Raw genomic sequence first — 13,809 nt, 5'->3', positions numbered from 1 at the left:
TGGAGGCGTTTTGTTGTCCACTTAGAGACATGGGGGCCGTCTGTCTGAATGGTTGCTGCCACAAGAGATAGAAGGAGAGAGAGAGAGACAGAGAGATAGAGAGAAGAGGTAAATAAGTAGAAGCCAAAAAAAGGGGGGCAGAAGGTGATGGGGTTGGGGCTGGTAGCCACTAAGTATCTTAGGCACACGTCAGACTGTCGCTTCTGTCGGCGGCATCGTGTGTTGCATTTGCTTTGCCTCTCTGACTGCCTTTTGTTGCCTTTTGGCGCCTTTTGCTAGTGTTGGTGGATGGTGTTGGTGTTGCCTGTTGTTGTCGGTGCTTGTTGGTGTTGTTGTAGGTTGTTGCTGCTCACCCGGCTGCTGTTGTTGTTGATTGTGGCATTTTGATTGATTTCTTTTGACTTTTTGGCAGCAGCCGCAAATATTTGGTAATCCTGGCAGGCGAACAAGCCGCTTCATCAGCAATTTTAATGCATATTTTAACACCTCGAGTATTGACGGAGAATTGGAATTTAGCTGTTGCATGTACAATGTAAAGCCGATTGATGAATTTTCTTCTTTGGTATTTTAATGCCAAGCTTGCCACTTTCTAAACGAGCACACACACACACACACACCAATAATGGAGAAGAAAATAAATAAAAACTATTGGAAAAATATATACATATATATAGAAAAAGACAGGCAACAAATAAACGGTTGACATCTGGAGGTTTATTTGCTTTACGTACGCTTCAGTTCTTTTTTTTTTTTTTTTATCGCTGAAAAGTTGTTCATGCAAATTGACCATAAACTTGATTTCGGCTCTCAGCATTCAGCAACAATTTGTCAAATAATTCTGGCACTTTTTCAGTTTTTATTTTTGCTTTGTGGCTTTTGTTGCTTGCGTATTAAGGTCAACGTCAGTGTTTAATTGAACACCTGGACAAGCGGCAATGACAACGGCTATGTTGGTGGTGTTGATGGTGGAGGAGGTTTATGTCTGCATGAATGTAGATGTGGCAGCCACTAGGCCAACTGGGCGGTCCAAAAAATAAGTAAATGACTCATAAGACGAAATGTGGCGGAACTTGAAACCTAAAAAAGAAAAAAAAAAATTTGGCAAACATAGGTCACACAATGAATTCCACACTTACCTTAATAAGTAAAAACTTTAGCAATGCATCCATAATGAGGCTCTCTACGAATTCGATGGGTAGATTAATAATTAAGGAAAATATAAAGCCACGTCTTTACTGGTAGCAAATTTGTGGTCAAATGATTTTCAGTTGACAGTGAATAATCGAATATCGATAAGCGTAAATGTGTTTTCCAACACAGATTTTAGTCAGAGCCCTTTGAGCTGGTCGATGTCAAAAAACATTTTCAACACAGTGCTTAATAATTTTTATACTTCTCAGGACTGGATCTAAAGCAAAAGACTGTCACAAATGAATATACCGTTATTTTGGCGTAGAGTATAATAAATGTAAAGTACATACATAAAACTAAAACGATAGTAATACATTTCTGTATTTGTTCATAATATTATGGTTCATGTCTCATGTCTACCTAGATCAGAGTTCATTCGATTGCTTGATGTTAAAAATAGAAAAAAACCAAAGAGAATTGTTAGCTTCTCGACAAAGCATAAATTGAGATGTCTAATAAGTATTGCAACATTTCCATTCCCCCAATTGACAGCTTTTTGCCATAGTATGTACATCTTCAGTTGTCAATTACAAAATTTATTTTGTACACTTTGATGCAGGTGTTGGGTTAGTGTTTTTTTCTGCTGTCTTCTTAACCAAACAAAAGCACAATCAAACAACCGAATGAACCAAAAAAAGAAAAAAAAACAGTGCAAAATCGTGAAATCAAATTTGTTCACGTTGTTTGGCAGTCGCGTTGTCTATTAGAGATCTCTTCGTTTTTATGTTAATCAAAACGGGCCAAAACAAGTCAGACAGATCTTGCAGCATTGTCCTATCATCAGAGTGTAAAAGACAGGCATTTGCATTTGCCAGAGAGACCCCTCAACACTCCCTTTCTGGGGGACTGGGCCACAGCCAGTAAGCCAGTTCTTTTGGCTGCTGTGTGTGTCTTGCCAAGTTTTTCTTTACATAATTTAGTGTGTTGTGTTTTTGTTTGTTGTGTCTGTGACTGCGAAATAAGTATTCGTCGTGTTACTTCTCTTCCTTGTGAGTAATTTGCATTTATTTTGAACAGAAAGCATCAAGGTAAGTGTGAATTCTATGCCATCGTTTTGCTCTCGACTTACAAACTATCCAGAAATATGTTGACCCAGTGTTGCATTAGTTCCAGAACAAATACAGCGAAGGCCATCACCAGACCGACACTGCAAAACCAACGAGCAAATCGATAGTCCTCCAAGCGCAATGCTCGCAAATGGTAGATAGTGCTGTAGTCCTTAATTTGCATATGACCGGCCTTGACCATGTCATAGAAACTGTGCGTCAACCAATAATCCAATAAGCCTGACTGATATATTTCCATAATGTACAGTCTTATGGTATCTCTGAAAACACAATTCTCTGAGATGATTAAGCTGTAAGGGGTGAATCCGTTGAAGCAGAGATTCTCCGAATATCGAAATACAGGATGGGTGAAATATCTTTGATGAGTTTCCATAATATGCCACTTAATCTTCGTGATGGTGTAGGCCCAACTAGTATTGAAAAAATTACGCCTAATGTACAATTCTTTGGGATTGTTGGTCAACTGAAAGGCCGACGCATATTTAGCACGAAAATCTCCAGCCATTCCATCGAATTCCGCCTGCATTCCGAAAATTCGAAGACCCGAAGCCAGTAACTCATTGAAACTATTAATTGTAGGTCTCTGAGGACGTCCAATCAACATGGAAAAGAACTGAGCGATAAAGGCACTCATTACAAACAAAATGACGATGCTAATGATCAGACACCAGAGCCATTTCAGTCGCTGGCAATATGATTCGGCAAAAGTAAATGCCAGACAGACGACAAATATGAAGGAGATTGCTTCACAGCTCAGTACTCGTTGGATCACTTCTGGTAGGGTAATAGACGGCTCCACAGGCAACATGGTGCACCAGTTGGCATAAAACACTGGATACGCATATTGATATAGTTCCCGTAAACTAAACCGATGGAAAAACACTGTTAGCAGTCCTAAATCTATGCTATTATTGCGTGATAAGGTCAACATATTATCGCGTAAATGATCCAAAGAGCGTCTAGACGTCGAAGCTGGTCGGGTTACAATGATATTGGCTCCCAATTTATCAGCGAAATTCTGAGCGAAATCCCAAAGAAATCCAGCCATTTTTAGTTGACCTTGCTCATCCGCATATTCAAATGTATTTGGTTCGGAAAAGTCAGGCATGACTCGCAACTGATAGCCACGAATAGCTTCCAATTGATTGCGATAAAGTTGTAGTCCAGATATATGCCTAGTCGAAAGATTTTGTTTGATCAGAATAAACTTTGGAAATGCGACAAAGCTGTAAATTATAAGTGATTTTTCCGAACATCCTTGAAAATAAATAACGACATGCAACATGCTCTGCTGGAGAGACAATCTTAACACTCTGGAGGCCAAAAGGTCTTCACTTGATTCGCTGTCACCTCCTACTAACTCAATAAACACTTTCACATGTCTTTGAAATTTTAGGGTCTTTGAAAGTCTCACGAAATCCTTATGAAAATATTGTTCCGATAAGCATGCTAGCACAAATATATCACTATTTTGTTTCTCTTTCAGATCCGTATAGGGCGATGAGCTGTGCCAAACAAATTGTGGATTGGATGATAAATTTCGTTGCTGTAGCCAGTGCCAATTGCAGTTCAATCGGGATGGATTGTAATAGAATATGGTTGTATGGCCAGGCAAAATAACCTGCAAGAGCAATTCGAACAACCCAAGGGGTAAACTCACACTGAAGTTGGCCAACATGACGACTAACGCGAAGTAACTGACTAAGTTGGGGAAAAAACATAAAGTTTTGCCTCGTCTGCTATTTGTATAAGCAATCAAATCGTTTATCGCCTACTAATTGCTATGGGGTTATGGCTAATTCATGAGCTAATGCATTCATGAGTATGTACACATTGACTTACCTTAAATCACTTTAAAAAAAACCACACACACACACACACACACACAGAGACACAACACAGAAACAAAAATACCGATTCCTGAGAGACCCAAACTGCCGGCCAATGCAAAGTATGACGAACATAAATTCCTGACCTTTTAACTCGAACACGAGGTTACCCAATCCTTTTCAGACCCATATCCAACTGCAGCTGTAGAATTTTTTGAAGCGAAAATATTTTAAGCAGTTGTAGGTTTTGTTTTTATATACCCTTGCCCCAAAAGGTTTATACATTTCCAACTGGTAATATAGGGTAAACAAAATTTGGAAAATAAAATAAATGAAGTTAATTAATAACTGAAGAGAAGGATTTTATAGACCAATTGTAAAAAATGTAGATATACATAACTAAAATTCAAAGTCTTGGTTGAAATTGGGATAACTTTTCCTAATGACCATTCTGAACCTAGTTGCAAGGGTATACAAAATTTGTATATTATTAAGTTTGGACTGATACTCTGCGCTTTTTGTTTTTTCTTTCGCAGAGTTAAAACAGAGTGTTTTATATGAGACATAAAGTTTTATAGCCGACTTAACTCTGTGGCTGCCTCTGCTGATCCTTCATGGCATCTGAGCAATTCTGGCGCTCAACTGTCTTATCCCCCCTCACCACAAGGAAAAACCAAACTGACGTTGAAGGAGAAAGTTATGTCGACGACCGACGACCACTCCTGTATTTCTGCCCATTACATTTCGGGGTCAGTTGCGTATTTTCTTTTTCATTGACCTTCTCCAGACAGATCTTTTTTAATAATTTGTTGCAAATTATAAACATCACTAAAAACTCATGACGGGGGAAAAGGCTGGCTTAATGTCAGCACTTTTCTGCGACACCAAAGGCACGATTCCGAAATTGTCTCACATATCGTGCGGTCGATCTTTCTCCAGCCGCTTCCCTGGCCTCTTCGTTGATATATATGTAGATAAATGCATATGGATATACATATAGACAATATACTTACTTATGTATATACTTTTCTCCACTCGGTCACGGTCACATAATTCATGGATCGTGTTGTGAGAACGATTTGTCAACAAATCGTGGTGCTTCTTAGGTGCAATAAATTGCTCTTACCATGGCATTTCTTGCCATATTATGGGACTCATCTGTATAGCATGATGATTAAAAGGTTTTCTTTTTTCTATTTTCGTTTTAATGAAAATATAGCAAAACAAAAATCACATCGATCGTGCCATCTATGTGAAATTTTGGGGAGCTATTGTTAGTTCAATTTGCAATTGTTCAATGTGGCAAAGGAGCAGCCAACAATTGGCAACTTATTGCATTTGTGGCAGGTGCAATATCAAATTTGTGGCAATTGCTTAGCACTCCTACTACACTAACACAAAAAGCGAAAGATGGCACATAATCGAAAATTTAGACAATTCCACAATGGCTATATAAGTTTCTTCGAGTGTAGGTAGTAACACTCTTTTGGTTTTATGTTAATCAAACAGAGCCAACTAACTATCTTACTCACTTTGGTACTAGGCCACAATTTGTTTAGCTTAAGCATGTTCTCTTCACTATTTGCTGTCTTGGTTTTACATAATTTGGCGAATTTCTTGTGGTTTTTATTTGTCTGCCAGCCTGAAATGAGTCTTCGTGGTGCTCCTCTTCGTTGTCAGTGTCGTGTCGCTGCGGTGTCTTCCTAGTAGGCAATTTGCATTTATTTTTATTTGCCATAGACGGTGAGGTGTAAGACAGTAGTAGTCGTGGGCAGCTTAGACAGTATTCCCCAATGGCCAACAATATTGTTAACAGGACTCTGAACAAACCACAAAAAAAAAGAAGAAAAAACCAAACAAAACAAAAAAAAAACATTTGTCAGCGTCACGAAGAAAAAAAAACACAACGTTGTTTATTGTTGGCGTTTCAACATTTGCGCAAAGGGTTTGAGAGGGCCCTGCACCAGATATTGGTACGTCACAGTAAATAAATTTCACCCTAAGTAATTTTCTACCAGGATAATTAAATGCTTACAACGCCACAGCTAACTGGTAATCAGATTGTCTGCAAACATGGCCGGGCTAATTAACAAATGAAGTTCTCAATGTTTGACGTGTAGATTGCTGATATCTGATACAGATGATTAGCCACTCGTCACTTATTTCCAAACTTTCGGGTATTTAATATTGAATTTTAGCTTTTACAAATTGTCTAGGTAAACATTGATATAGTAAACCATAAGTTCTGAGAAAAACACCACCAACCCAACTAAGAGACCAAATCCATACAACACAGCAACATAAAGCCATTCTTCCCAATGCAAAGCCTGAGCCCTCAGAGGTGTACTTAAGTCGGCAAGACGCAGACGATTGGCTTCCATCATGTCATACAGTGACTGTCGATTCCAGAAACGTATTAACCCATACTCACTAAGACGAATGATGAACTCGTGCAGATGATCGCGGTACAGACAGTTCTCGTTCATCAGAAGCGCAAACAGTGACAGTTTCTGGATACAAAGATTCGTTGAGTAACGAAACAGCGGTTTCTTGAAGTAATTCTGCTGCTCTCTATACAAGGCCCACTTCACGGAGCTAACCGTGTAGCCATACGTAGCATTGAAAGAGCTGCGATGCTCCATAAATGTTTTAAAACGGTCCTGGAGGCAGAACGATGAGGCATATGTTATTTTCATTTCATCGGGATACAGAAAGGACTCTGAACGTAGACCCATGATGCGTATACCAGCTTCATTTAGTTGATCAAAGTTTTCAATACGATTATGTTGCAAAGGGCTAATGAATAAAGCCGAAAGTTGTGACAGCATCGCGGAAAGTAAAAGTAGATGTGTTAGCGGCAAAAGTAAGCGATAAAGCCGTGATCCACGGAGTCCTTGTCCAGCCAGACAGCGATAAAACAAATATAGGATAAGAATATAAAGATATGTCCACGGCGTGTGCATTACTTTGGCCATAGCTTCATGAGTGCTTAGTAATCGTTCCACTGGCAGCATGGTACACCAGCTTCCAATGAATATCGGGTAACCGTATTCATGATATGTCCTGCCGTGAGTTCGAATTAAAGGGCGAAGGCTGGCAGCTATATCCAATGTGTCATTTTGTACATACTGCAGCATTCGAGAGTAAGTCACGATGTTATTAGGCTCCATTACCGATTGAAGAGTAGCATTCAAATGTCGGGCGAATTCCATCATCATTCGCCAAATCATTCCACTTACCACAAGTTCTCCGTTGGCATTGCGGTATGCAATTGTAAGTGGTTCCGATAGATCGGGTAAAGTACGTATATTATACCCGTAGAAGTTGTTTAATTTATACGGAAAAAGTTTAAGGGCATTGTGATAAGTCAACGACAGCAACTGAAATGTTGGGAATGGCTGATAAGCAAATATCTGAAAAGATGTCGAAAAATCACTGGCCGTTAGTATAACATTTGCCATGTGCAGCTCCCAACATCGTTTTAGTATATTTTCAGGCAAATTCTTCATTGAGTCTTTGATCTGCATTCTATCATCACAGATGTCCAACCAGATGGAAATGTGCCTCATATGATTTAACATAATACTGAGGGTTCCAAGAATGACCTCATAATTTGCTCTCCTTACACAAGAAATGACTAATATATCCATATCCTGACTCGCCTTCAAGTAGGGTGGATATGTCGTCTGATCCCAGACTATAAAGGTAGTTGAATTGTCTTTTAGAAAATTGTCACCATAACAGTTCCAAAAATCCTCCCTATGATAAATCAATGTTCGGAAACTTAATTCTTCTTTCAGGTGCTTCCAAATCTGTTGAAGTTTTGAGGCCTTAAGTGGCCAGCAACCAACGGATTGATTCCAATTCCACATAGCTCAAAGGAATGACTAACGACTCAGGCAGGAGGTGTGTAACTCTTATATCCATTCGGATTTTACTTTAATTTTAGAGTGACAGCATTTTGAAGGTCGGGCTTGCAGAACCCCAATATATTATTCATTAAGTGTGCAAACAATAAACGTGTTGGCGATTGGGTCAAAAGTTGTGCGCCAGAAGGTAAACAGACAGGGGTTCTAGGACAAGAAGAAACACAAAGACGGCGACGACAATTAAATGACAAAATGTGCATTTGGACAGCTAGAGACGAAAATGAAAGATTACGGGTAAAAAATCTATTTAATTGAAACAATACCTGAAAGTATTGCTAGTCTTTGGGTTGCTTGTAATTTACAATTACGCCACAACCATAAAAAAAAGTACTAAAATACGTCCTATTGAAATTTATGTTTATATTTAAATCCTAGACTTTGTTTTTACAAATTATCTAGCCAATCATTAATATAGTAAACAGTAAGTTTTATAAAAAAAGACAAAACTCCAGTTGATAAAACAATTAAGAATAACTGAAAGACGCATAGCCATTCTTCCCAACGAATAGCTTCAGCCTTACAGGTCTACTTAAAAACCGCAAGATGCAAACGATTAGCTTTCAGCATTTGACTGGCGATTCCAGAATTGCAGAAAACTGGAGGAAGCTTTGGTTAAGCTCCCAACTTCGTTTCAGCCGAATGCTTCAATGATTTCTCCAAGTAAATTTCTATTATCACAAATACCCAACCAGATGGGAACAAATCTTAAATGATTTAGCATAATGCTCAATGTTTCCAAGCGGTCCTAATATTTGGATATCTAGACTCGCCTTTAATATATGTCATTATGTCATTTGATCCCAGGCTAAAGAAAAAAGTTTTTTCAACATCATCCTTTAACAAATCCTCACCGAAACAGTGAAATAAATCAATGTTCGAAAGTTCAATTCTTTTTGTAGATGCTTCCAAATCTCTTGAAGTTTGGAAGACTTGTGTGGAGAAGTTTTCAAAGATTGACTCCAGTTCCACATGGCTCATGAAACTAACAACTGCAAATGTAAGCTTGGTTCCTTTTATATCGATTTGGAGTTTACTTGAAATTTCCAGAGTCAGCACTTTTAAGGACTAACTTGCAATAACCCTGCTTGAGACTCAATTGGTATGCAGACAATCAATTGAACATCACTAAATATGTTGCGTCTTTTAATAGATATAATTGGTTGTTTAACCTGAGCTTCCGGAAAATGGCCTACAAAGTCACATAACAAGCCTGATACAAAATATCAACAAATATCTTCATAAAATAATCAGTTGTGTATATGTAAGTAGACCACGACCAAAAGGAATTTAGTAATTGAATTGACGCTATGAAGGACATATTTAATCAAAATTTTCGGTTGTCTATATATTGGAAACTAATACTTGACGTTAAAATTTATCGGGTTACCACTTTTATTTATGTGCTTTGGGCTTATGAGTTTAAAGCAGTTTTTTCTTTTGTTGCATATAATAAAAAAACCAACTTTTTTATAAATTATCTATGAAAACATAAATATAGTAAACACTCAGTTCTATTGCTACTCCAATTGCTAGTCCATTTCCATATTAGGCAGTGACATAAAGCCATTCGTTCCAAGTTATAGGCTGGGCTATTAGTGGTGCACTAAGATCAACAAGAAGCAGACGATTGGCCTCCACCATGTCAAAGGGAGACAGATGATCCCAGAATTATAGTAAACCATACTCACTAAAATAAATGGTAAACTTATGCTAATAAATAAGGCCGAAAGATGAACCAGGAATATGGAAAGTAAAATTAGACGCGTTAGTGGCAAGAATATTCGAAAGAGACGTGATCTTAAAAATCTTCTTCCAGCGAGACAGCGATGAACAGCGATAAAGTATAAAGGTAATTGAATTGTCCTTCAGCATTTCGTCACTCAAGATATTCCATGAAGCCTTTTTATAGTAAACCAATGTGTGAAAACTCCATTCTCCCTTCAAATCTGCCTCCAAATCTTTTGAAGTTTCGTCACTTGAAGTGGCAAGCAACGTAAGGATTGATTACAGTTCCACATAGCTCATTTAAGTGACTGTCGAGCAAAGCAAGACTTATGGTTCTTTTATATGGTTTGTAAATTTTGGTGAATATTACAGCGTCAGCATTTTTAAGGACTATGCCGATACAAAACATTTATTATGTAAATATATAGAAGCAGAGTTTGTTAAGTCAAAATGGTTAAACACAATAATTGCCTTATTGGCCTGACCTACTTCGTAATAAACACACAATGATCAGACAATTATTCCGGTGACAAAGGTCTGAAAATGGGGTGGAGTGACTTCGAGCTTCATTGTTCATTAAAAGACAAAATGTATTTATTGTATGGACATTCAGCACCAAACACCACCACTTCGCTATAGATCATATGCCTTAATCAAGGATTTATCTCTTTTATTGAATATTATTAAGTGACACTGAATCGTTGACTTTTCTTTACAAATTATCCAGAAAAATATTAACATAATAAATGGAAAGCTCTACTAAGAATATCACTACCCCGATTGACAGTCCAATTCCATATAAGGCAGAGACATAAAGCCATTCGTCCCAGCTTATAGGTTGAGCCTTCAATGGAATACTCAAATCAGCCAGTCGCAGAAGATTAGCTTCCAGCATATCAGAGAGAATCTGCTGATTCCAGAATTGCAGAAATCCGTGCTCGCTAAGGTAAAGTGTGAACTTGTGCAGTTCCTCGCGGTACACACAGTTTTCGTTCATCAGAAGCGCAAAAAATGTCAGTTTCTGCATACAAAGATCATTTGAGTAACGGAACAGCGGTTTTTTGAAGTAATTCTGTTGCCCCTGAAACAAGTGCCATTTCATGGAGGTAAGAGTGTATCCATTTGATGTATTAAAGGAGCTGCGCTGCTGCATAAGGGTATAGAAATCGTCTATGAGCAAGATCGATGAGGCGTATTTAATTTTCATTTCATCGGGGTACCAACGGAACTCCGCTTTCAGCCCCATAATGCGTAAACCAGCCTCATTTAGTTTATGATAAGTATCAATGATATTGTGTTGCACTGGGCTAATAAAAAAGGCCGAAAGATGCGCCAGGAATAAAGAAAGTAAACTAAGATGAGTTAACGGCAAAACTATTCGAAAGAGCCGTGATCTAAAAACTCTTTTTCCAGCGAGACAACGATGAACAGCATAAATAATAAGAAGATAAAAATATGTCCAGGCCGATTGCATTACTTTGCCCATAGCTTCATGGCTGCTAAGAATCCGCTCTATTGGCAACATGGTGCACCAGCTTCCGATGTCCATTGGGTAGGCGTATTCAAAAAATGCCCTGTTCGGGTAATGAACTACGACGTTAACACTAGCAGCTATGTCCATCGATCCGTTTTGCACATACTGCTGCAGCCGACCGAAACCTATGTACTCACGTGGTTCTATGATTAGCTGAAGAGTTCCGTTCAAATGTCGGGCGAATTCCATCAACATCCGCCAAATCATTCCACTCATCACAAGTTTCCCGCTGGCATCGCGGTGTGCAATTGTAAATGGTTCATTTAGATCGGGTATAGTTCGGATATTATAGCCGTAAAGGTTGCTTAATTTATACGGAAAAAGTTGAAGGGCATTGTGATATTCCAACGACAGCAAATGAAAAATGGGAAATGGCTGATAAGCGTAGATCTGTCCGGATCTTAAAAATTCACTCGATGTTAGTATTACATTAGCCATGCGCAGCTCCCAACATCGTTTTAGTATATTTTCAGCTAAATTCTTGAATGATCCCTTGATGGGCATCCCATCAGCACAGATGTCCAACCAGATGGGAACATGCCTCATATAATTTAGCATAGAGCTAAGATATCCAAGGTTGACCTGATACTCCGTTGGCCTTATACATGATACGACTAATATATCGATATCTTGACTCATCTTTAAGTGGGGTAAACTTTTCACCTGATCCCAAACTATAGAGGTTATAGTATAATCCTTTAAAAATTCATCACCCAAGCAGTTACAAGAATCCTTCTTTAAGTAAATCAATGTCCGGAAACTCAGCTCTTTCTTTAGACTCCTCCAGATCTCCTGCAGTTTGGGGTCCAAGGATTCACTGCAGTTCCACATAGTACAAATTAGTGACTAACGATTCATTCAGAAGGTGTGTGTCCCTTATATAGTTTTAGCTTTTAGTTTTAGTTTTTATAGTGTCAGCATTTTTAAGGACTGACTTGCAGAACTCCTATCTACCACTCATTTAGTATGCAAATAAGGAAGGAAAGCGTTTGAAAGCAAAAGTCGTTGTTTCCTCCACAACACAATAATTGCTTGTTTCGGTCTGACCTGCCGGCAAACTGACCCACAAGAGTGGCCAACAAACCCACCACCATCAGACAAACAAACGTGTTGACAATGGTCAAAAGTTACAGGCCAAAAGTGTATAAGATGCAGCTGGGGGTTTAAAGACCACGATGAAGACCAAGAGACACTTGCATACTATCAAAATGAATTGTTTGTTTTTTCTTATGCTGTGCATATCCCATAGACACCCACCACCAAATGCAGCATGTAGATACAGGCTGAAGATGCACAAGACTAGCAGCTATGACCATGTCATCATAATCATCATCAGCGGCAGCAGCATCATCATTATCATCATCATCATTGTTGTTGTTGTTATTGTCGTTGTAGTTGTGCTGTTCCTCCGCCTCCATTTCCATTTCCATTTCCAGCTTCATCTGCAGCTTCATCTCTGCCCAACTGGCTGGCTGGCACTTGTTTTATCGTCATTTTACAAGCATTTTTCATAAATTACAGTTTATTGTTGTTTGATAAACGGCCAGCGGTGGGCGCTACTTGTATTTTGTCTGAGCATCCCCATACCCATACCCATACCCAAAAGCCATACCAGCAAACGACACGCAAATAAAATTCAAACAAGAAATTATTGTAGTTTTTATTGTATTAACATCATTGTCATCATCATCAGCATCGTTGTGTCGCGTCGTCGTCGTCGTCGTCGTTGTCTTCTTCGTGGTCATCGTTGGCGTCTGGCTCTTGATAAGTTAAGCGTTGACATCTTTATGTGCGTGTGTGGGCATTAAACAAGAAGCAAACAAAACCAATACCCATACCCATGCCCATACTTATGCCAACCGACAGACCAACCGATTGACTGACCAAGAAGGAGCCAAGCATCTCGTAAAAAGCACATAAAACCCAATTGGAGGCTCCGTGTTGATGGGAATTACAAATTCATGATGAGTTTTCTTTTTCGTTATATGTATGAGAACTTTTTCAGTGTAACAGTAATAGATAATAAACATGGACATGCAGAACCTAGTGGAAAAACGAGGTCAGTTTTGACTATTGATTCTATTTTAGACTGAATGCATAGAAGTAAATAAATGAGAATTATACAAAATATCAAAGTCATCTCTATTCTTTCAAGAAAACGATAAGGAAATGTCACCAGACTCCAGGACCTGAAAGTCTCTAACAGGCTTTAATTATAACAATACTTAATAAAAACACATGAATCGAGACGATTTAAGAGCTTAGATTTCAATTAAAACCACATATACGTTTTATAGATCTATATTAAATTAGAATTTGAGTTTAAATGGAATTTTAATGCACTTTGTTTTGTTTTTATGAATTTCACATGCCACTCTCGCTTATGGCCCGCCAAATAGTTTTCTTGGCAAGTAAAAAGCAAAACCAAAATATACGTATATAAAAATATCGATGTATATACATATATAAGAAGGGGAAAAAAACAACAAACTCACCCACTTATGATTTGCGATTCAAACTTCTCCTCGGGCTTT

The 13,809-nt window shown here is 38.4% G+C and overlaps 2 protein-coding genes and 1 long non-coding RNA gene across 3 annotated transcripts; all 3 read right to left on the bottom strand.

The window, feature by feature from the left end:
- Nucleotides 1-692: 692 nt before the first annotated feature.
- On the bottom strand, nt 693-1,558 carry LOC124459746. The gene is made up of 3 exons (XR_006953772.1): nt 1,482-1,558; nt 1,137-1,421; nt 693-1,077 (listed from the first exon to the last, which is right to left on the bottom strand). It is a non-coding gene; the product is annotated as an uncharacterized LOC124459746 (long non-coding RNA).
- A 616-nt stretch (nt 1,559-2,174) lies between these two features.
- Nucleotides 2,175-3,964, bottom strand: LOC6651357. Its single transcript, XM_002073389.3, has one exon. It carries the CDS (start codon nt 3,934-3,936, stop codon nt 2,257-2,259), a length of 1,680 nt encoding a protein of 559 aa, XP_002073425.3. The 5' UTR covers nt 3,937-3,964; the 3' UTR covers nt 2,175-2,256.
- A 2,324-nt stretch (nt 3,965-6,288) lies between these two features.
- Nucleotides 6,289-7,959, bottom strand: LOC6651356. The gene has a single exon (XM_002073388.3). It carries the CDS (start codon nt 7,957-7,959, stop codon nt 6,289-6,291), a length of 1,671 nt encoding a protein of 556 aa, XP_002073424.3.
- Nucleotides 7,960-13,809: the final 5,850 nt, after the last annotated feature.

The sequence above is a fragment of the Drosophila willistoni genome, chromosome 3R (genome assembly GCF_018902025.1).
Source record: "Drosophila willistoni isolate 14030-0811.24 chromosome 3R, UCI_dwil_1.1, whole genome shotgun sequence".
Taxonomy (NCBI): Eukaryota; Metazoa; Arthropoda; class Insecta; order Diptera; family Drosophilidae; genus Drosophila; species Drosophila willistoni.
This window is presented reverse-complemented; position numbering and strand designations above follow the sequence as displayed.

Coding starts and splice junctions, on each gene's coding strand:
- LOC6651356 (XM_002073388.3), bottom strand. CDS start 7,959: ATGTGGAATTGGAATCAATCCGTTGGTTGCTGGCCACTTAAGGCCTCA.
- LOC6651357 (XM_002073389.3), bottom strand. CDS start 3,936: ATGTTGGCCAACTTCAGTGTGAGTTTACCCCTTGGGTTGTTCGAATTG.